The sequence below is a fragment of the Hevea brasiliensis genome, chromosome 8 (assembly GCF_030052815.1).
Source record: "Hevea brasiliensis isolate MT/VB/25A 57/8 chromosome 8, ASM3005281v1, whole genome shotgun sequence".
Taxonomy (NCBI): Eukaryota; Viridiplantae; Streptophyta; class Magnoliopsida; order Malpighiales; family Euphorbiaceae; genus Hevea; species Hevea brasiliensis.
Window position 1 is genome coordinate 4,863,220 of NC_079500.1, and position 22,198 is coordinate 4,885,417.

At 32.8% G+C, this 22,198-nt stretch overlaps 4 protein-coding genes and 1 non-coding gene across 7 annotated transcripts; all 5 read right to left on the reverse strand.

Moving 5' to 3' along the window:
• Positions 1-556: 556 nt before the first annotated feature.
• Positions 557-5,151, reverse strand: LOC110650757 (uncharacterized). Of its 2 annotated transcripts, none has more exons than XM_021805881.2 (8): positions 4,996-5,151; positions 4,675-4,802; positions 4,015-4,095; positions 3,670-3,758; positions 3,504-3,578; positions 2,842-2,903; positions 1,379-1,576; positions 557-922 (listed from the first exon to the last, which is right to left on the reverse strand). In XM_021805881.2, exons 2-8 carry the CDS (start codon positions 4,795-4,797, stop codon positions 843-845), a joined length of 708 nt encoding a protein of 235 aa, XP_021661573.2. In that variant the 5' UTR covers positions 4,798-4,802; positions 4,996-5,151; the 3' UTR covers positions 557-842. The 2 variants fall into 2 exon arrangements, with proteins under 2 accessions (XP_021661573.2, XP_021661574.2); XM_021805882.2 differs by having other exon boundaries at positions 4,899-5,008.
• A 660-nt stretch (positions 5,152-5,811) lies between these two features.
• On the reverse strand, positions 5,812-9,694 carry LOC110650754 (uncharacterized). Its single transcript, XM_021805878.2, has 2 exons — positions 8,812-9,694; positions 5,812-6,289 (listed from the first exon to the last, which is right to left on the reverse strand). Exons 1-2 carry the CDS (start codon positions 9,469-9,471, stop codon positions 6,203-6,205), a joined length of 747 nt encoding a protein of 248 aa, XP_021661570.2. The 5' UTR covers positions 9,472-9,694; the 3' UTR covers positions 5,812-6,202.
• LOC110650753 (uncharacterized) lies at positions 5,812-14,516 on the reverse strand. Of its 2 annotated transcripts, XM_058151024.1 has the most exons (11): positions 14,293-14,516; positions 14,098-14,208; positions 13,921-13,986; positions 13,529-13,702; positions 13,333-13,446; positions 13,122-13,193; positions 12,624-12,707; positions 12,406-12,506; positions 12,014-12,098; positions 11,053-11,472; positions 5,812-6,289 (listed from the first exon to the last, which is right to left on the reverse strand). In XM_058151024.1, exons 1-10 carry the CDS (start codon positions 14,371-14,373, stop codon positions 11,086-11,088), a joined length of 1,275 nt encoding a protein of 424 aa, XP_058007007.1. In that variant the 5' UTR covers positions 14,374-14,516; the 3' UTR covers positions 5,812-6,289; positions 11,053-11,085. The 2 variants fall into 2 exon arrangements, with proteins under 2 accessions (XP_058007007.1, XP_021661569.2); XM_021805877.2 differs by lacking the exon at positions 5,812-6,289 and having other exon boundaries at positions 10,816-11,472.
• LOC131182756 (small nucleolar RNA snoR135) lies at positions 11,689-11,842 on the reverse strand. Its single transcript, XR_009151016.1, has one exon. It is a non-coding gene; the product is annotated as a small nucleolar RNA snoR135 (small nucleolar RNA).
• Positions 14,517-16,318: 1,802 nt separating the features above from the next.
• On the reverse strand, positions 16,319-18,629 carry LOC110650756 (probable WRKY transcription factor 9). The gene is made up of 5 exons (XM_021805880.2): positions 18,392-18,629; positions 18,096-18,230; positions 17,535-17,915; positions 17,319-17,432; positions 16,319-17,221 (listed from the first exon to the last, which is right to left on the reverse strand). Exons 1-5 carry the CDS (start codon positions 18,605-18,607, stop codon positions 16,514-16,516), a joined length of 1,554 nt encoding a protein of 517 aa, XP_021661572.2. The 5' UTR covers positions 18,608-18,629; the 3' UTR covers positions 16,319-16,513.
• Between the last annotated feature and the right edge of the window lie 3,569 nt (positions 18,630-22,198).

Here is a 22,198-nt window from a genome sequence, read left to right on the forward strand (position 1 = left end):
TAAGATTTTTCTTTTTTTTTTTTTTTTTTTTTGCTGTTCCCTGCAAGCAGTTGCTTCAAAGTTAGCTATGGAGTCCCTATAGTTGGACAATACCACGATTTGGTTCTCCAAACAAAATTAAGTCGATTAGAATTGAATTAAAAATTATTAGAATCGACCTAATTGAAATTAACCTAATTGAAATTGACTTTGAATCACTGTTAGAATCAAATTCAGTAAACCTCAACTGGCCTAACTAAAATTATCATTGAATTGAATAGGAATCGATCAAAAGCAACAGAGCAGAATTTCAACCCTTTTTTTTTTGCGCCTATGGATAATCACACAAGCTACAAGGGAATGGCTAAACGTTTCCATAAAGGTATAAACCCTCTTTCCATCCCATCCCCTCATTAAATTGTTAATGATCGGAAAGCACAGAACATAAATGGTCAGGGAAGAAAAACCACCTTCAAATTTTTTATAAAATTATTATTTGAAAAAGTTGAATTTCTGGGCAATTGACTAGCAACCAAAGAAAATATTGGTTTGGTACAAGATCAATGCAACTACAAAATCGAATGAATGCACTGCTCTGTTATTTTTAGGGGAAAAAAATTAGGACTTGCAAATTGTACAACACTAACATGGCGAAGTAGCACTACTGTAACTAGTGACTAATGATAAATGCGAATAACTGTACCTACCTACAAAAATGCAGCTTACAAAAACAATTTCCAGTCTTAAAACTCCGAAATTTTTTTCACTTACATTTGATGAAAAGTTAAATTGCAGATCAGGCATCCAATCCATCATTTCACACTGGAAACTTATGTTTTACCTCAAATGCCTGACACTGCCAGTCATGCAGCTGCTTGAACTGGCCCACCAGTTCTAAAACCTTGACCACGACCACGAGGCCTTCCCCTCCCACGCCCACGACCTGCAAGGGAGCCCATGTAGAAACTAATTAAATGAGTCACTTTTAAACGTACTTTCAACTCATCATTACATTGAGCCTTAATAAAACTTTGGTCTCCTTCCTCCCCACCACTCCCACCCCCAAAAAAAATAAATAAATATATAAATCTTTTTCTAAAGAACTAAAAAATAATTAAACAAAAAAGTAAAAACTCATTATTAGTACTACCTATTAAAAATGGAAACCAAAAGAGAAATGAGATGTGTTTCGAGAGTTATGAAGCAAGTGTTTGAAAATTTGTCTACTTCCTAGTTCAAGAGCTCTAATGTCAAGGAAATGGAGAAACACATTGTATGTGTCCAAGAATAACAACTTTTTTCAACACAAATTGTTAATGGCATGAATAAGGCAACCATAAGCTAAGCAATAACACAAAAGATGGACTGCAAAAGAATCATCAATTGAAAAGGAACTTACCACGAGTTTGAGCAGGCAGTTCTGCTGATCCACCATAACCATTGTAATAACCTGATTTCTGCTTCATATTTCCACCACCATACCCTCTTCCACGCCCTCGGAAACTGCGCCCTCTTCCATGACCTCGACCTCTACTAACATATCCTCGACCACCATCCCAACCCCCATTGCTGTGTTCTACTACCCCATTGCTATTACCTGCATGATTAAAAAAACAAAAATCTAGGATGTTGCAACTTTGACAATATAATAATAATAGATTAAAGTTCACAAGTGATGTAATGGCATGTGTCTGATGCAGCGAGAAATTATTTCAAGCTTCAGTCAATTGAAGGAATTAAGGATGGCACTAATTTGGCACCTTCCAACCTATCACTCGGGGATAAATTTCAAGAGTTGTACTTAAACTTTAGGAACTGTAACAGAATTGTCCATGAACTTAAAAATGTAACATAAAACCGTCTGAACTTTAAAATTTTACACAGTAAAATCCTTCTAATCATCAATAGCCAATTTATGTAATTCAGAGTAACAGTAACACGAATAATTGTCTCTCCTCTATGTGACAGTGGCAAAACTAGTTATGATTTTTTTCACAGATTAACCACAAAAGAATTTTAGCTATACGAGATAATAAATCACTAAATGTATAACTGATTAGAGGGATTTTCTCTTCAAAAAACAACAAAAATCATTCACATTATCACCACTTCATATTGTCCACATCAGCGTGTTACTTCTAAACTGATTATTGAGAGCTAAAAGAATTTTACCATGCAAAATTTCAAAGTTCAAGAAGTTTTATGTTGTATCTCTAAGTTCAGGGATAACTCTACTACAACCCCTAAAGTTCAAGGATGGCCATTAAAATTAATCCTATCACTCTGTCATAGCTAAGCTAACTCAAACAGTCTCAAGTGCAATATAGGCTTATAGAGTCATTAGAGAGATGGTTCCAATTGTTGGTAATTACTATTTTAGATTGAGTTCTTTTAACTCTAATAGATTTTAGTCATCTACAAGTCCTCTTTTCCAGCAACTTAAGTTTCATTCTCCTCTTAGAAATCTGTGATTAGGTAGCATAAGTTTACCAATATTTTGTGTCTAAACATCACTTTTAATAAAAAAATTTCCCCACACCCCGGAATAAAACCTTGGCTTCACTCTAATTTCAGTCCTACCCTTTATGCTTAAGTGCAGTTGATTTATGCTATTTTTATAGAAATCACATTACAACTTCACAAAACATAATATTTTCTTGAAGACAACGAGATTTAATACAATCACGGAAATTATCTATACTCTTTCTTCCTCGACCATTATGACTTTTGCTTTGCTTGCTAATTAAATAGCACGCAAATATTAAACTTAAGCTACAGATAGTCAATGGAGAAATGCATATGTACCAATAAAGAGAGCATAAAAAGAACATGAGTAAGTACCAGTGAGAAGTGTGAGCTTACCTCGCTCATCGTCATATTCAGCTAATGGCTTTACTTGATCAGCAGGGATTGGGGGCTGATATCTATCATTTAAAGAAAAAAAAAAAGGGCAAAAGCTCAATAAAGCATGCTAATGGCTATCACTATATACTAAAAGGATTTAAAAAGACTACAAAGCATGTGGTAAAAATAATTAGTACTCCCTTTTGAATGACTTCCAAAAACAATAAATTTAAGCTTTCTAAAAGTAAGGTAAGATTAAGAGGAATGGGAATGCAATAATAAAAAGTCAGTTCAAAGAGAGAAAATGATTATGCCTTTGGGCCCCAAGCAGGAGCAGAATAGGACTGGAATAGTTCCCAGATACAAATCACTCATAGATATAAACACGGGTTAAAAAGGACTTGCAAACAGATGCCAAGGTTCGTGCAAACAAACGTTATTACAAGAACGAAAAACAGAGACTCAGTGAAGGATAAGCTATTCTCCTCTGATTGATACAAGTTATAAAATCCAGAATAATAAAACTAAGCAATACTCTCCAATCACATTGAATATAAACCTATTTATAATATTAAATTTGAAATTCATTTACTTTTATAATATAAATTGATCTCCCATATCCAAAATCTATTCAACACATAAGCATGATCTGAAGATGCATATTTATTTTTGCTATTTACCCAATAGAAGACAAGTTAAGCTCCTTCTTAGACAAGGTTATCGTGATAACTGAAACATGGCGGGTGGTTTCCAGTCTGCACAAGTAGATATTCATCCATTATAAGAATTATTGCAATAATAGTATTAGAGCATAAACATATGCATTGATAAAGTTTCAATACTTACGGAAGTAGGCCTTCTTCTAAGGGTTCCCATGTGTCAGTTATATCAATAGATCCAACTGATGTGATTTGATGAAGACCAACAATTCGTCTCTACAAGTCATGCGTTGCAACATAATTTGTGAGAGATGAAAAAAGTAATGGAACTAGATATTGTGCATAACAAAAACGTATCACCATGTAATTTCTGGTTTGCAAAATTTTAAGTAAAATATTATAAATAGCATCACTGAAACAAGATATTTTCCCATTTCAAGAAGGTTTTTCTGCACAACTATTGCCATGGGACACGAGACATCCAACGGCCAAAAAGAAAAATACTACATTTATTGTAAAATCAAATAGACACCTTCAGTAATTCAGCAATCATCACAGTTTTGTTGATAGCTCTACCCGTGGCTTTCAGGACAACCTCATCAGTGCCTTTGTCCTGTAAGAATATAAAACATGGCATTCAAAAACAACCTCATAATAGAAAAATATATTAATTTTATGCAATGCAAACCATAAATAAAAAATGGAAGGAAAATACAGTCATTGACGTGTACATATCCACCCGCAAAACACATATATATGTCTGCAAGCATATACTTATGTGTATATATGCACAAACATACCCGCACACATGTGTAAAAATGTGTGCAAAGCTAACTAAGACAACAGCCTCTTCCCCCAACTATCACCTGAAAAACTATGATGGGAATCACATATTCTAACAAAAATTAAAAATTAAAAAATAAAAATAAAAATAAAAATAAAAATAAAAATAGCAAGTATGAACTAACATATACAAGAGTAAACTCATACAAACAGAAGCATATATAATCCGAGTAGAAATGGCACAGAAATCAGGCCTATTGACCGAAAGCAGAGCTTTTAACTAAACACAACTACCAGTGTAAAGCATACTTAAAGACAGCAAAAGACAATAACAACGAAACTTTAGCTACTAGATTGTCCAAAAAGAGAGCACAAAAACTAAGTCAAGAGAGACAGTGAAAAGAAAAACCTGGAAAAGAGAAAGAGCATATGAAATGTAATTCCTCATCCTCCCTTGAGCAGTAATCCTCAATTCGTTCTCATTGATAGCTGTCTCTGCCTTAGGCTTCTCTACCCTCTGATACCGATCCATTCTATCTGCAAGAATCAACCAAACAAAAGGACATTAGCTCATCCGGCTCGGTTACCGAGAAAACAAGATAACACCTTCTAAAAAAAAACTCGACTCTGTACATTTTCCCTTAGTTTTTCTCCCGAAACAAACGGAAAATGAAGGAGAAGAAACAGATTAAAATCAGAGACGGAGGGTTTTTGAGAAAAAATTGAATACCGGCTGTGGCGGTCTTATCTGTGGAGCTTCCTGCTTTCTGCTTTGTGCTTGGCTTTTGATTTTGAGATTTTTGCAGTGGGAAAAGCACACGAGTAGCGGGTTTTTAATTTGGGTATTTATAGCCAGAGGATGGATCAGATGGCTAGGGTTTACGTGGCGGATTCCTGGGGGCCTCTTGGATTTTCTCTTTTTTTTTTTTTTTCTTAATCCTTTTATAATTTTTTTGGATTAACTTGGTTATAAAGCTCATGATGAAGTGTCAATATTGGGCCAGGCCCAGTAGGCTCACCATGGACCTCATAATAAATGCATCATTAAAAAAAATGAAATTATGAAAATTTTTAACTACTATTAATTAATTTATTTAGATCTCTTTAGTTTTTTTAAATTAAAAACTAATTATTTAATTTATAAATAATATTAAAATTTTATTAAATAATGTCTAGACTCGTAATTTTTACTTAAATTTTCTTTACTTAGATTCAATCTATCATAGACCTGAGATATAAAATATATGATAAGACTCACCTATTAAATATATAGATCTCATATAATTATGTTTGAAACCTATAATCAACCAGATTTAAACAAAAATTTCCAATTTTGCTAATCATGTTTTACACTATCTCTCTCTAAATATATATAAAGAGATAAAAGAGAGAAACACATATCATGGCTATTTTTTATAAAGATAAACTAGTGTCATCATATAAATAGTTAGTGGATAGCATGTGGTGAACAAGATCCATGCAAAAAAACTTGTTCACAAGGGGCAAAATACTGAAAATTTTGCAGAGGATCAGAAGACACACCAAATTTGAGAAAAGAAAGAAAGAAACAAACAAGCTAATTAGGTGTGGATGGCATTACATGAGAATTACACTTTACACGCAATCAGTTTTTTTTTTTCTTCCAAGTGAAGTAAACCAATATAAAAACCTGAAAAATCTTGGGAAAACTTTTTTGATTTCCCATTAGAATATCCCCATTTCTCTTTTTTTACCACCCATCTTTGCCTTCCATCCTCCATGTGAGGATATGGGTCTCCAGTCTTAACCTGCTTTCTACTTTCTAGCCTTCTCTTTTGCTTTTCTCCACTCTCACTTGCTTATCTCTAAAAAAAACTAAACAAGGGAACAGAAAAAAGAAAAAAATATATATAATCTTTTTCTTCTTTGCCTTCTGTTTTTGGCCATGTTCTGCTTAGTCAGACGTTTAATCCATCAAACCCACACTGCTTGTAAGTAAGAGATTGCTTCCTTGGACTTATCGCTATTGCACAATTCACAGATACCTGTTCATCCAAACTATAATTAGATGCTTTTGAAGAGAAAACAAGATATAAAGAAAAAGAATATTAATGCTAGCAAACATTGGTGGGAAATGGAAATAGATTTTTATTTTCTTTTATACTTGAAAGTACTTGAAAAATATCATTTTTTTATGTTTGACCATTGAATTGCTAATGTGGTGACTATTAATTAAAAAAATATGTAATTTTAATGTAAGTATTTAATCTAAAAATTATTTATTAATTAGCTTGTGGCAGTGTTCTTGTATTTTGGATGAGAATGGTTAGAAATGCCAGAGAACTAATGCTTAATGTAGCAAAAACATGGATTCTTGAGAAGATAAAAAAATAAATAAATAAATAAACACATGGATTCTTGTTTTTGCTTGTTTTGTCAAAAAAGCAAGTTGATAAACAGGCAACTTTTCAGGCGAGTATTATCCACGCGCCAATTATAGCCTGCATAATGACGTGAATGTGTTGAAAAATATGAATTCCTATCTGACATGACACATTGCAGAGACATTATTTTATTTTCTTCTTACTGTTACTGTGAACAATGACATTACTGAGAAATGATTGGCATCAGCAGAGCCTCTCTGCCTGCCTAGTCCTGAAGCTACATAAAATGCCCATTTCCAGATACCAACAATTTGAAGCAAGCAACAAAGTTGGAAATCAGCCCTAAAAAGATCCAGCAATTTTAGCATTTCCCCCAGGCTAATAGCTCCACGTTGGATTTCTCAGTTTTAACAACCGGACTGTCCCTAAACACAGTGTCTTTGCAACTAATAGATCTTCACCCCATTAATATGAAAGGCACATGCAGGCTTAAGGAAGAGTCCAGGCAATAAATGGATGATGCCCAAATGCCTAATACAAGAACCCCCACAAAAGATAACAGAAAAATTCCAACTCCTTCAAACATTGGATCCCATCATATCTCTCCCCTAGGGGGCCACAGGGGCCACAAAGGTCACCAATTCACATGCTAAGAACGGAACAAGACCCCTTTTCTTCCTTAAAGGCTAAATATGAGGAATGCAGTTTGACATTTGTTGCCACAAAAAAGAGTCCATGCCCATTTGCTATTCTATATTGCTACCAAAGCTGTGACTGTGGCAATGAAATGGTAGACTTTTAATCCCTCCTTCAAACGTAAGTACAGGGCACTGGGAGAGCACCTAATAATTGCTAGAAGTATTAGGTAGGACCACAATACATTCGCCTCTCCCAGATGAGTGTGAATCCACCATATGAAATTTACAATACATGTGAGGAGGAGGGAACTTGGCAAGTTCCTGCCTAATAATTTAAATTTCTCGCTAACATATAGCTATGCAAGAATCAAGAACAACCTTATCCTAAGTCAAAATACACACAGAAGTAGACACATTAGCCAAGAGGAATAAATGACATGTGGGTATAGGATAGGTTTCTGACAGAATGACCATCACGCGCCAACCATGGTAAAAAACTATTGCAAGAAATATCATTGCACATTGCCTCGACATTGTTGGTGCATCTCAAGAAAGCGCTTGAAAAGAAAGGAATTATGCTGGTAATTACCAATTAGCGGCAATCAACACCGAAATTAAAGCTTTAGAATTGCTCAACTTTTTTTTTGTGATGCTTTTCAAAACACTGAAAAGAGAGGTAATTTCTTGAAAGAAACGGGACAAAAGAAGAAACCCCATGAGGATCACCAATGCGAGTGCACCAAAAAGCGAAGGGCGCCATAGCAAAGAAAAGTTGTGCCCGGAGAGATTAGATATATAAATAGGCCAAACAAAGAGGGCAAATGAGCAAGAACATCCCTTCCAAGAATCCAAGAAAAAAAACATGCGCTCCGAAGGAACAACCACCCATATTCGGTGCACGTTAGCTGATACAGTAACTAATAGGGTGGCGCACGATAGCACAGAGAAATTCCTAAGCAAGAGTGCGACAGAAAGTAGTGGGTTTCGCTGATACACGGCCGACCAAACCCCCCACGACTGCGGTAACCGGAAAACTAAACAGAGTCCAAACACCCATTTCTCCAATGAAAGCTTAGCCAAAATTTGATTGCCAAAAAAATATATATGAATAGAGAATCAAAGATGAGGAGAAATTGAAGCTAAAATTAGAACCACGAGTACCGAGTAGTGTAATATCCAGATGGGGAAAGATAAAGCTAAAAACCAAGAAGACCCAAAACTTAGATACCCAAAAGAAATGTCAGTAATTGAAATGGGAAGAACTCACACCAAGGGTTACTAGGGAACTGGAAAAATTAAAACTCAGTAGGGTAATGCTCAAAATCTTATGCTGGAAAGAACCCAGAAGCCAAAAATTAGTTAGCAACTAAAAATCCTATGCCAGAAAAGAACCCACATCCAAAAGTTCAGAAACTAAGCCAAAATTAGAAATGAGCAACGTTGGATATTTAATGTAAGGCATGCCCAGATTAGATACCAAAAGTTAAAAATTATGAAGAAGAAAACAAAGAGAAAAGGAAGAGGAATTGGCTAATAATGGCTGACCTGTACTCCAGGGGAGTCGAAGTCTAGAACACGGATCTTAGCACCAACTTCACCCAGAACCCGAAGCTCCACTTTATCATTCAACGAGGCGTCCCTGATCAACTCAGCAGCATTTGCCTGCAACAAGCTATAGCGATCGACGGAGATGGTGGCCTCTACCTGTCGCTCGCTATGGGCCTCCTGGTAAAACCCAGGAACCAAAGCCTTCCCCAAAGGGATCCCATGGTACATAACAGTGAACTTGGACTCACCGTACTTGATCCCAACCTTATTGGGATTAACGGCGGTGAATAGCATGTGGATGGTTAAAGAGAGTGAAGCGGAAGTGGGCCCAGTGGCGACGGTGGTGGGGTCAAACGAACTGGGGTTGGAAGCGGAGATGCCCATGTACTGGACGCCGACTTGTTGGAGATCGAACTGGGGTTTCTTAGGCTTGACAGCAAGAATGATGATGAGGAAGATGGCGAGGACAAGGAGAGCAAGGAAGGAGAAGAGGAGGAAGAGACAGCAACAGCAGCCTTTCAAGGAGGCTGAGTTGGAAGAAGACGCTGATGGGTAGTACGGATGGTGTTGGTGGGGATGGGAGTTTGAACTCTGCGGTGGGCGTGGTGGTCTGTGGTCACCGTTCAGGCTAATGCTCGGCTGCGTTGGTGGCGGCATTTCGTGGGATTAGTTTCCGGCGGATGTGAAACTTGCGATTCCTCCTTCCTCCCCTCTTTTCTCCCTCTTCCCTCTTCCTACTTAGCTTTTCTCTCTCCCTACAGCACTTGTTCCTCTGCTTTTGAAGCGGTGGAGAGAGAGAGAGAGAGAGAGAGAAAGAGAGTGAAGGGAAAAGGAGAGCGGAAGAGCTAGTCTGAGTAAAGAGCGACTGCTTGACAGATAAATAATAATAATAATAAATAATTGCTTATATTGAGTTAAGAAAATTGATATGCAAATAGTTTTTGAATAAATTAAAAATATATATATATTGTTATGTTCGTATTTCATAATTAAATTTTATTAAATTTATTTTTTAAAATTTTTATTTAATTTTTTTTAATAATAACTTTTACAGTAATATTAAATCAGCGGTGAATTTTTTCTTTTAATCTATTATTTCATTAGATTTTATTTATTTATTTTTCTTCAGATTCTAATGAGTTTAGGGAAGAAATTGTGAGGTTACTTAGTTAAGTAGGAAAGCTTTATGGGGACACCATATATTAATATTAATGGGGTTTTCTCCCAATCCTTATTGAGAGAATCACGCAAAGCATTATTTTAATGCCACTAAGCATTACAAAAATATTTATGAATAAGATCAATATATGTTGGATCAGTGGCTTCCAAGTGAATTTTATTTGCAATATTAAATCATCATTATTAATAGAGATTTACCTGAATATTTAATTAAAACTTGTTATAAAATTATAAATTTTCTAAATATTTAATTATACGTGCAAATAAAATTTTTCATTTTAATATAATAAATATTTGAATTAGAAATTCGTAATTAATAAATAAATTTAATTATTAAATAATAATAATAATAATTTAATGATTTTTGTATTAATTTTGTAACATTTTAGGATAGGAGTTCAATACCGTTTAAAAGAACAAGTTTTAAAGATTTGCAAAATACCAAAAATTAAATTTTTTTTTTTTATTACATACTAAGACTTAATTTTAAATAACTTGAACAAAAAAAAAATTCAATTTTATTCTATTAATATACGTTGCTATTATGAACTTTCATGAATATGTATCAGCGGCGCATTAACAGAACAGAAGCACTACAGCAGCTTGGAACTGAGGCTGGCATTTCCTTTCCCTCTGATTTTTTTTAGGCCGTACAATTTGTTGCTACTCGTTCATTAACACACTAAAGTGTTAGTGCATGGCTTTCAAACAAAAATAGTAAAGGGAGAAAGTAGACTGGGCCTGGGGTGCAACCGCTTGACAGTGCGTGCCAGTGCCAACCTAATTGTACCAGTTAAAAGGGACAACAAACTTCAACACTACTGCTCCAAAAACCTCATCCTCACATGGAGGCCTACAGCTACATGACATTATCAAATAGGAATTATATATGTTTCCCTCAATATGAGTTGATCAGGAAAACCACATTTACTTAAGTCCCTCAATATAACAATTCATTATGCATCCTCAATGAATAAAAGAAACCAAAGAAGAAGGGAAGAAAACCTACATAAAGGCAGGCAAAATACAGAATGTAAAATACACTAGTAAGGGAATAACCTGAATAAAGGATTTGATTGGATGTCTTCAATATCACTGATCAATATTATCAGGATGTGGACTGGTGGTACCAGCTTCTGGCTTGGCTGCTTCATCACCCCTTCTACTGTTATCATCAACTACCAGCACATCATCCATCATGTCATCCTCCCCAACATTGATATCCTCTACATCATCTTCATCTTCATTGTTGCTTCCGCCAGGGATCTTTCTTGTCTTGGGACCATGCTCAAGCCTATGGGTGTCCAATTCTTTGTCCATCGATTCCTGTAAATTTGCATCATTGTTTGGTCTCCTTGCTTTCCTTGCATTTTGCCACCTTTCTAGTTCCTTTTCAACATTGCCAAGATACTGCTCAGCTATCTGCTTCTGATATTCAGACAGTTCCTCTCTCCTGGTAGCCTTCCATTCGGAAAATGTCTGAAATGTTATGAACAGAGGTGTGAGACATTCTACACAAATTTACTGGGAGATTACTATGTTCCAAAACCTTCCAGACCACCAACCCTCCCCATGCTTGTGAGGAGGGCCCTAAAGAAAAGTGAGGAGACAAAAGGGGGGAGGGGGGTGTTAAATAATATTAATAATAAAAATAAAGGATCTCTAACTTAAACAATAGAGAGAAGAATAAATATGTAATATGAGGAAGATGATTGCTCAAACTCCCAACAAAGCAAATGAAGCACCACTGCCCACCCAGTTAATTTTTTTTTCCCTCCTGCAGGGAACTCTTTCAGAAACAGAGTACATTTATTTGTAGCGCAACACCGATACACACAATCCCTGCCTATTCCATAAAAAATGTTGCAGACAAGGCATACAAAAATACACCACCATAGGCATTTAGCGTTTCCTTAAATGCTAGGAGAATGATGTAGGTATAGCATCCAAAATGCTTGCACGTTGACCAGTAGGCCTAAGGAAGACACCCCAATTACAACAGATATGGCAGGAAACTAACCTGTTCTTTGCAATGCTCAAGCAATGTTGCATCTTCATCCGATGCTTTGTTAGGCAAATAATAAATTGGAGGCTCTGCCTTAGTCCTGAAAAACATATCCCAGAAACAATTAAACAATGCATCAAAAGTGATGAAGAAAGTAATAAGTAATTCTACCTAGAATCCTGCAAAGCAGCAGGAACATTTACTCATCAAGTTCCTTCAACACTACTATGCACATGAACAGAAACTTATCTTTGTCTCAATAAAACTGTGAACATGGACACTTGTGGACCAAAATTAAAAATAACCTGCAACAGAATGAGTTATAGCAAAATATTAATATGATTGATTAATTGTCAAAGAGTTTAGTAAGCATGGAAGAGTTTATGTAAAAAGGAAGAGCAACATACCTTATAAAATTGCAAAGTTTTTTATGGTGCTCACTCCACCGAAGAAACAGCAATTCCAACTTCTTTTGTTCTGTTTTGGCAGCAACACGTGCTCTAAGAGTCTGTCGCAATAGAGGGAAAACAATAAAGAGAGTGAATAAAGATCATTCCCTACACTACAAGGTAAAAAGAAACTATTCAAGGTTTCGTCACACAATTATAATTTGTATAGAACAAACCAGATCTCTCCTCCTCTTTTCAACAATTTGTTCACGCTCTTGCTGCCTCAACCTTTCACTTTCTTCTCGTGCTCTTTGCTCAGCCTAAGGGGAGTTTTGAGACATTATCCAGGCACAATAACATCATAATACTTAAAATTTTCCAAAAATCTTTTCATTTGTGAGGCTACAAATGCATGTTTCATTATCAGGAACAACATGTCCATTTTGAAAACAACAAAAACTATGAATGTATTGTTCACTCTACCAACTGTAAGAAGATCTGCAAACCCCAAGACAAGCTATACAATGATAATTCTCACTCAATTACTTGTAGCTCAAAACTCTCATGCAAAATAATAGTTTTTACAGTAAGCCTTTGGGGGTGGGGGAGTCTTGACTTTCATGTCACAGAGATAAAGCCCTCGGATAGAACTACATTTATACAGCCAAGCCACTAGTTCACTACGAATGCTTTGCTACAGAAACAGCTGGATTGATATGGGATAATATACTCACTCTTAACAAAGCATTTGACCTTTGCTTATATGCCTCTGTCCCTGAAAGCTTCATATCTTCTTTTCTGAATTTCTACAACAGATTCAAATAATAACAGGAATATAAGAAATAACGAATCATATTCCCTTTAAAATAGAAGGCAGGAAATTTGCTTACAAAAACATACTTTTCCCGTAAGAAAAAAAAATTCAAATAATTAATTTACACATACCTCCAAAGTAACCAAAAGTTGCCCCAACATTCTTTTATTTCTGCTAACCAAGCTTGGATCCTCATCCTTTGGCAACACCCGTGGCACAGGCTCAGCCACTGGAAGTTCAGCCTCCTACCAACAAACTCACAATTAAAAATTATTATTTGCATCCACTGGAAAAACACTATGAAACAACAAAAGACTTGGCATTTACCCTCTTTCCTGGTCTCTGATTGCCATCCCTCCTAGACCAACCACTCTGCTGTAGAATGGCTGGTTTTCCATCACTTTGATCCTCTATGGCCGCTCCAACATCCTCCTCAGCGGACTGCTTATTCTTCAAATCCGTTGATACTGTAGGGTCCTCAACAATCTCTCCATCCTCCACCTTTATACCCAAATTGATAAAAACTCAAATAAACAGGATAATGGAAGGTAATAAACTACTCAACAGGCATCCCAATAGTTGGCAATACTCTTTCACTTATAAGACAAAAACGGCTACTCATTTAGTCATTCTGAACCGAGAACAACACAAAACATGGAATTTAAACTATAATAAACCCCTTATTTCTTCTAGTTCCTCCAAAAGCCAAATAGTTTCACCTTGACAACAGCAGACAAAAGCCGCCGTTTTGCAGGAGGTTGATCTTCTGCATCGTTCCTATCAGCCTGAAAAACACCCACAAATTCCCATTCAACAAAACTGAAAAGAACATGATAAAATTGAGCTTCAAAGAGTAACCAGGAGAGGAAAGGAAGAAAAAAAAAAAAAAAAACTACAGGTCGAACAACGCCTCGCTGGCGAACCCCATTGGCTGCAAAGTTCCGAGGACCAGCACCAGACAACCCTCCCCTTCGGAGCCCCCGAGGATCGCGTAGCCGCTCCGTAATCTGTAACAGGAAAATCCACAAACAGATTAATAATCCCCACAAAATTAGCAAACATATAATACACAACAATAATGCAAAGGCAACCTGGCGCTGTTGGTGGAGGAGTTCATCGATTTCTCGCTGGAGCTCTTCCTCAGTCTTGTCAATAGCGGTGGTACTACCCATATCTGGGATGGTTGGTTGCTTCAAGAAAATGCGACAAGCTCAAAAATACAGAAACAACAAGCTGCTGTGTCTGTGTGTCTTTGAGGGGTGTGGTCGTGTTGGAGAGAAACCCTTTCGAGGGTTTGGGAAATTTGTGATGAGTGGGAGAGGCCCACATTGTATCGCCATTGGTGAATAGACAAGCCCATAGCCACGATCAAGATTCTTTTACGCCTTGTCTGGGGCGCTTAAAATAATGAGATGTTTAAAGTGATAAGATTATGGGCTTGTGTTTAAAAAATTTGTATTTTTTTTTAAGTAAAATTTTTTTAAAAAATTCTAAAAAGTTCTTAAAAATTTTTATTTTTCAATTCATTAAATTCATTATTTATTTATTTTTTTTAAAATTTAATTATAAAACCTTTACTCTCTTGTAAATAATAAAAAATTATAAAAAATTTACTTTAAAAAGTTTATTTTAATAAAATTTATTTTATTATAATATATATATATTCTAGTTGATAAGGAACACTTCAACTTCAAAACCAAAGAAAAAAAATTTGTTTACTATAAGGAAATTATAGTTATTAAATCCAGATTGAATCGATTAATTGGACTGATGAATTGGTAAATTATATCTCAAATTAGTCCAGATTTATAATTAAATTATATAAATTCAGTGTAACCCAATCAACTTAATAGTTGAACCAATGAATCGGTGTAACCCAATTAATCTGGTTGGTTCAATTAGTCAATCGATGCATTTTTTTTTTAATAATAAGGAGAATTAAATTCAAAATCTTATAAAAAAAAGTTTTTAAATTTAAAATCAATTTAGCTAACTTAATAAGGATGTGTTTTTTTTTATTTCAGTATATAAAATAAATTTTACAAAATTATTTATTTATTTTTTAACATATACTTAATAGTTTACAAATACTAAAAAGATAATTATATATTTATAGAAATTTTAAATGTATTACATTACTTGAATACAATAATCTTAATTTATTTATTATAAAATAAATACTTAATTCTTAGATTAATAGTATTAATTTATTATAAATACAAAGTTCAAATGTCACTAAAATTAAACTCAAAACCCTTTTGTTATCCAAACACAGCATTTTTTTTTTCAAAGTTTTTGCTTTATGATAAAAAAATATAAAAAATAAAAACCTTCTTTACATACCTTTGGCTTTAAGGCTCACCCACACCCCTAATATGAATGAGTAGTATAGTTTGCTTTAATTATCAGAATCAGATTCAGATCTCAGAAAAACTTCAGTAAGACTGCATGTTGTGATCATTAGACTCATTTCTAATATTGTCTTCAAGATTTTTAATAATTAATTAATAAATATATTATATGCATTGAAGATCCTGAAATCCTGCTTGCAGTTAAGGCATAGGAGCAAAAATATAAAAGAAAAGAGAGAAGCATGGAGCATAGCTATTAATTAATTAATTTCAATTATATGTTATTGTAATTAATTATAAATCTCATTGCTTAAATCAAAAGCAGCAGAAAGTCTATGGATATTCAATTTGAGGAGGGAAACTACCCAAAGTTTGGCCATCATCTCTTCTTAGTGGGGTCAAGCTATAGCCCTCAGAAGAGAGAGAGAGAGAGAGAGGCTGAGAAGGGTTGGGAGGCTGGGGTTGGGTATTAATAAATGACAGTATAGAGGCAGCATTTGTTGCCAAAAATCCTTTTTCAGACTTCAAAAACTAGTAAATGCACTTCTTTCTTAATCTTTAATGGAGAGGTTACAGATAATTTAGTAATACAAAATTTATTTTTTATTCACTTTAAAAATTAACATAAAATAAAAGATTATTAATCATGTTTAAGCTTATTTTGTGGTGAATGGTCATGGCTTCATGCAATGTGTATTTGTTTGAGTAAAATAAGAGAAAAACTCCAAGAAAAAGAGGAAAGAAGCTCATAGTTCCTTAAATCGCATTAAATTCAGGTAATTATACAAAAGAAAAAAAAGGTAAGAAAAGCTTGGAAAAAAAAAAAAGAAAATTTATCAATCTGGTATGAATTTTATTCGGTAGTAGCCAAATCTAAACAAGTACTTAATATTACATAATTTTTGTATATTCTAATTGATGTTTTTGAAGAAATTATTGATCTTATACAGATTCTTTAATTTCAAGGTGATGAATTTCTGATTGGCTTACCACTTGCAGCTGAGAGAGATTCAAGAACCCAATTCTTGGTACTAGAGCTACCAACTTCTCCTTCCTTAATAGGAACCAAGGAAGGCCTCATGGCATGAGGGGTACCCTTTTCTTTATTGATGAGAGATGTGATAGCAGCTGCAACAGCAACCCTGAATTTTGGATCAGATGCAATAGAAGTAACATTTTCAGCTAGTGATTTGTCTTGATCTTCACCTTTCCAACCTCTTTCATCCCTAAGGCTAGCAGCACTAGTGTTATTTCCACTATTTTGGTGACTTGATGACTTGTTTTGCATCCAAGAAAACAAGGGTTGGCCTGAAAGATGTGATGATGAGCTAGGTAATGGGAATTTTTGTGGAGGATGGTCATGAGTACTGTTGTGTGTAAGATCAAGAACAATCCCTTTAGAAGGATCATTAGGGTTTATGCTTCTAAAAGGTGACGAATAAGGATAAAACATGTGATGAGAGCCGGCCCCACCCCCACGATATGGGAGTGATGATTGGGTGAAATTATGAATTCCATCAGATAGAGGATTGCTAGAATCCAATAACATGAAGGAAGCAGCTGCTGAAGCAGTTGATGCCATGGCTGTTGCACCTACAGGAAGTGGGTGATTGTGGGTTCCTTCATAGGTTGTTATGAGAATTGACATGTCCTCTAGGCATCTTTGCACCTATGAAAAACAAAACCAGAAAATAAGAATATGTGATTAATCATTAGATAGAAAATTTGAACTGTGATTATATCAAAATCTAGACTAATTAATCAACCTGTTTCCTGACTGGGCATCCTGGAGCTACTGTGCAACGATAGTAGGCTCGAGGGCAAGGATTGCCTTTGGCAATTTTCTGCCCATATTTTCTCCATTGGCAGCCATCATTCATCTATAATATAAAAGCTAAAATTATTATCTAATTATCGAATTTGCAAAAGGGTATAATTAAAATGGAAGGAATTAATCAGTTACATAAGATTATTCAACTTACTGTTGCTGCTTGACATCTAGCTCTGACTGAAACCCTAGCTTTTCTGTTGGGTAGAGAAGCTGCATGACTAGTGAGTCCAGCCAAGTGATGATCAGTTCTTTGAAGCTTATTATTATTGGGCACCGACGCATGGTTTCCATTTTCTTCCTTGTTGATTTCTTCTTTATAATCTTCCTCTATTTCTTGATGATGATCTGAGTGATCAATTTGCAGCCTCAATGACAGGCCTAAATCTTTTTCTCCAAGAATCCTATCATTATCCTTTGGTAAAGAAGCTAAACGTCCATGATTATTAGCGTCCAAAAATTCTGGAACTGATCCCTTTGGTTCTTGAAGAGCTTTCTCGTCATTAACATTAATTGGGAGAAAGATATGTGGATCCTATATATATTTAAAAAAAAAAAAAGTAAAATTCATGTAAAAAAAAATAAATATTGATCTCGAATTAAATGAAAAGAATGTATATTTCTTGCCAATCCATACCATGCATGGTAATTGGTTAATCTTTGATTTGAAAAGATCAAAGAATAATCAATTCAAGAAAGTTAATTAATCACATACCTTCTGGTTATTTTGCTGGATAACTGCAAATTTCATTTGAAGATCATAGTAATCTTTCATGGTTTGTTCTACTACTCTTCTCAAGACTTTGTTCTCCTCTTTCATTCTATTCATCTGCATCTGCAGAGCTGATAACTGGCAGACATAGATCATATAGCTTAGCTTTATTAATGCAATTATAAGCATGCACATGAGATAGAGCATAATATAGAGAAGAGGAGAATTCAACTAGCTAGCAATGGTGAGGCTAAAGAAAGTAGGGTTTCTAAGGAGTATATGTATCTACATATACATACCTCTTCTGTCTTGGTGTTATCTTGCAAGGATAATTCTACAGAAGAATCATCTGCTTCTTCTCCTCCGGTAACTGTTGTTGCTGTTGCTTCGTTATCATTTGTTTCTTGCAAATCTACCTTCTCTTCTTCACCATTTTCTTCAACTTCTTGAACTTCTTCTTCAATATCTATTTTCAGGGAAAGATCAATATCCATTTTCGTTTCTTCTCTACCCATTTGAGAGATTACAAGATGCAATATCTCTCTCTTCTTTCTTTTTATTCTCTTTCTCTGTGAATGTTGCTTTTGAGGTATACCAAAGTCAATTCTCTTGCCCCAGAGAAGTATAATTAGACACACTAGGATGCATCTAAGCTTTGACTTTAATTGGATACTTAATTAACCTCAATTAATTAAACTACAAGAATCAATAACCAGTTCAATAAACTTTACTGAATTAGGCAACTAGGCATCCAAATGTTTCATTATTGAGGTCTCCTCTCTATGCAGCAAATGAATATTAAACCTCTGTTAACTCACCCTTTTGTTTTGCCTTTATGGTAGATTAAGGGATCACATAGACTTATTTAATAGCTGAAAGTAATATTTGGTAGGGTGAGATTCAAACTTTTATTCCCCTAATTTCTCTATTAAAAAAAAGGAATATGCAAATTAATTTTAAATTTTAAAGTAAAAAAAAAAAAGATATTACATGCTATTTTTTAAGTATTATGCTCAATTTATCTCTTCAACTTAATTAAAGATAAATTATTCACATTGTAATTTATTTTAAAATTGATAGTTTAATTAATAAAATAAAATAAAAATAAGACTAATCTTGCCTATGGACAACTAATTAAAATGAGCCCCAAAACGCCCCACTTATATTGCTTGACATTAACATAAAGGTAGCCTTTGGAGTTTGAAGTGGCAACCTATACATAATTAATTAATTAAACAACATATAACAGCCTGTTTAATGCCCTAATTATAAAGCAAGCTTGCATTGCTGTAAAATTAAGGCCTCTTAAATTGGAATTTTAAAAAAAAAAAATTATCAAAGTCTTTTCCCTTTTAACCTCTTAATTATTTACATATTAGAAATTTTAAATGAATTGCATATATACTAAGTTTACTCTTCATCTCTTTAACTGAATTTCTTTGTCTTTACATAAATAATATTGATCATATAAATAGCTTAATACAATGCATAAAAATTAATTTGCAATATCACATTATCCCAATATCAAATTAAGCTTAACCAATAAGTGTTGGGTGCAGTGGTAAAATCTATTATAATCTCAAGAAATGAACTCGGGTTCAATTCTTAAAAAAAGCATTATTGAGAGAGACAGTTACAAACTCTAAAATGATTAGTTTTTTATAAATTGTAAAATAAACATTAAAAAAAATACATTGATAAATCCAAAAAATAAATATCAAGCTATGCTCATGAGACTAAAAATAGATAGAGCAACATTGTAATTTCACCATAAAGCCTCTTTCTTAGGTGTGTGGATAAAAGATAAGAGACACCCACATAAAAATATAAAAAGGTAATCAAAACCCAGATTCATTTTGATGATTTTGAGCAAAGAAATGGAAAGAAATTAATAAAAAATAGTTAAGATAAAATAAATTAGTTCTGACATCATCTTCATCCAACGAAATCCCATAACAGAAGAACCTTGGGATGAGATCTTGAAATTGTTACTCGAAGACCTCACAAGTATATGTATCTTTCTCGGCTTCTTCTCCATCGCCATGTTCAAAGCATTTACATATTTTTATATTCTAATCTCCAATGTAAATTTTTGGGTTTCTAAATTAAACCAAAGTCAATGTCTCTCTCTCCATCTACACAAGTTATACCTTAATTAAATGGTATTTTTAATTAATTAAAGTTTCTAAATTAGATTTAATTATCCTTGTATATATATTTTTCTTCTTTGATAAGAAAAAAAAAACAGCAAAATTATATATTTTGTGCATTTTAAAATTTTCAATTATCACTTTCCTTTGAAAATTTTTATCCCATTAATTGTAAAAAAAATAAATATTTAGACTAAGTTTTAATTTGTTATATTTATTTTATAAAAAATAATTTATATATAAAAAATACTTTTTATGAAAATTATTTTCTAAGAAAATATTTTCTATCAAAATATTTTTCATTATTTAGTTATAATGTTAAATTAATAATATATATTTATGTCATATATAAATATTTTCATATTTTAATAAAATTATTAAAATATAAAAATTGTCTTTCTTTAAAAAAAACGGAAGATATTTTTTAAAAAAATAAATTAATTTTTTTCTTTATCAAAAATATATTTCTCATTAATTTATTTTCCTGAATATCTACATGCTAAAAAATACAAAAAAAAAAAAATCTTTTAAAAAAGCATTTTTTACGAAAAAAAACGAAGCCTTAATTTGCAAATTCATAATAACATAATTACAAATTATTCCTTTAATTAATTTAATTAATTTCAACTACAATTACCAATCAAATTAACCTTTTGATTTTAATTTAAATCTAGATATTATTATTATTATTATTATTAGTGCAAAATTATCTAGTACATGATAAAGATTAAAAGAAATCAAAAAAATAATTGGGGAACAAATTAAATATGAATTTGACATTCTAGAATAAGTTGTACAGATCCAGAATGGTATTAGTATATTCTATCTTCTGCCATAAGTATCTACACCTAATAATATTTTTTACATTGTTTTATATATATATATATATATATATATATATATATATATATATATATATATATATATATTGATAGATAGATACTTTGATCTAGTTGACTAAATTAATTAATTAATTAATTGCATAACATAATTATCTTAATATATAGTTTATTTTCCAATTAATCACTTTCAATGTCGTAATTTTTTATTTAGATTTAATTGAGATTTTAATTTAAAATTTTATAATTTTAATTTGTAGATGATTTTAGTATTATTAAATTATAATTCATTGATTCTAAAAATTTAATTATTATGATTAGTAATTAAATAGATATAAATATTATCAAATTATGATAAAAAAATATTAAGAATTAACTTTTAATTTAATAATATTTGAGTGTTTTCAGTCGTGCGTCAATTTTGGGAGTGGACTTGAGAGGAAGCGACGCCGCAGCCATTTCTTAAGTTGGGTTTTGTTATAATTAAAGCCTAACAATAAAAAATGGAAAATGACAGACCAATCAAAAACCTTTATTAATTAAAGAAGAAGATAACCCAACATGCCATTAAGAAATTCGTGATTTTTCATTGTTTTTATAAAATAATAATAAATATAATTAAATTACTTAAATTATAATAAATTATAATTAAAAAATTATATAAATAATTATTTATTTAATAAAAATAAGCGTAAAATAAAAAAAAAATATTTTTTTAAATAATAAATAATTATAAATAAAATAATTTCTAAAATATAATAAATAAAAAATAGACGAGATAATATTATAAAATGATATGATATAAAACTATTCGAGAATTCATTGACTTTCTTTCTTTTGAAAACCTCAATTTAACTTCATTGAAAACCCCATCCCAACCTTTTGTTCAAATTCTATATGTGTTCATTCCCAATATTTAAAAAAAAAAAAATGATTATGTCACTTTTCAATATTAAAATTATTACCTTGCGTTGAAATTATTTTATAATTATTTATTTTAAACATATTAAATTAATATAAAAAAAATTACATTCCACATCATGATGTAAATATTAGTGCGACTTAATAAAATTACCATAATTTTATCAGACAGCATTTTAATTCATATATTAAATTT

Coding starts and splice junctions, on each gene's coding strand:
- LOC110650757 (XM_021805881.2), bottom strand. CDS start 4,797: ATGGATCGGTATCAGAGGGTAGAGAAGCCTAAGGCAGAGACAGCTATC. Junction 3,579..3,669: donor TTAGAAGAAGGCCTACTTCC/GTAAGTATTGAA, acceptor CTACTTGTGCAG/ACTGGAAACCACCCGCCATG. Junction 2,904..3,503: donor CTTAACTTGTCTTCTATTGG/GTAAATAGCAAA, acceptor TTTAAATGATAG/ATATCAGCCCCCAATCCCTG.
- LOC110650753 (XM_058151024.1), bottom strand. CDS start 14,373: ATGGGTAGTACCACCGCTATTGACAAGACTGAGGAAGAGCTCCAGCGA. Junction 13,447..13,528: donor ATCAGAGACCAGGAAAGAGG/GTAAATGCCAAG, acceptor GTTTGTTGGTAG/GAGGCTGAACTTCCAGTGGC. Junction 12,507..12,623: donor AAAAGAGGAGGAGAGATCTG/GTTTGTTCTATA, acceptor CTATTGCGACAG/ACTCTTAGAGCACGTGTTGC.
- LOC110650756 (XM_021805880.2), bottom strand. CDS start 18,607: ATGGGTAGAGAAGAAACGAAAATGGATATTGATCTTTCCCTGAAAATA. Junction 17,916..18,095: donor TCCAGCAAAATAACCAGAAG/GTATGTGATTAA, acceptor AAATATATATAG/GATCCACATATCTTTCTCCC. Junction 17,433..17,534: donor CTAGATGTCAAGCAGCAACA/GTAAGTTGAATA, acceptor TTTATATTATAG/ATGAATGATGGCTGCCAATG.
- LOC110650754 (XM_021805878.2), bottom strand. CDS start 9,471: ATGCCGCCACCAACGCAGCCGAGCATTAGCCTGAACGGTGACCACAGA. Junction 6,290..8,811: donor TCGACTCCCCTGGAGTACAG/GTCAGCCATTAT, acceptor TTGGATGAACAG/GTATCTGTGAATTGTGCAAT.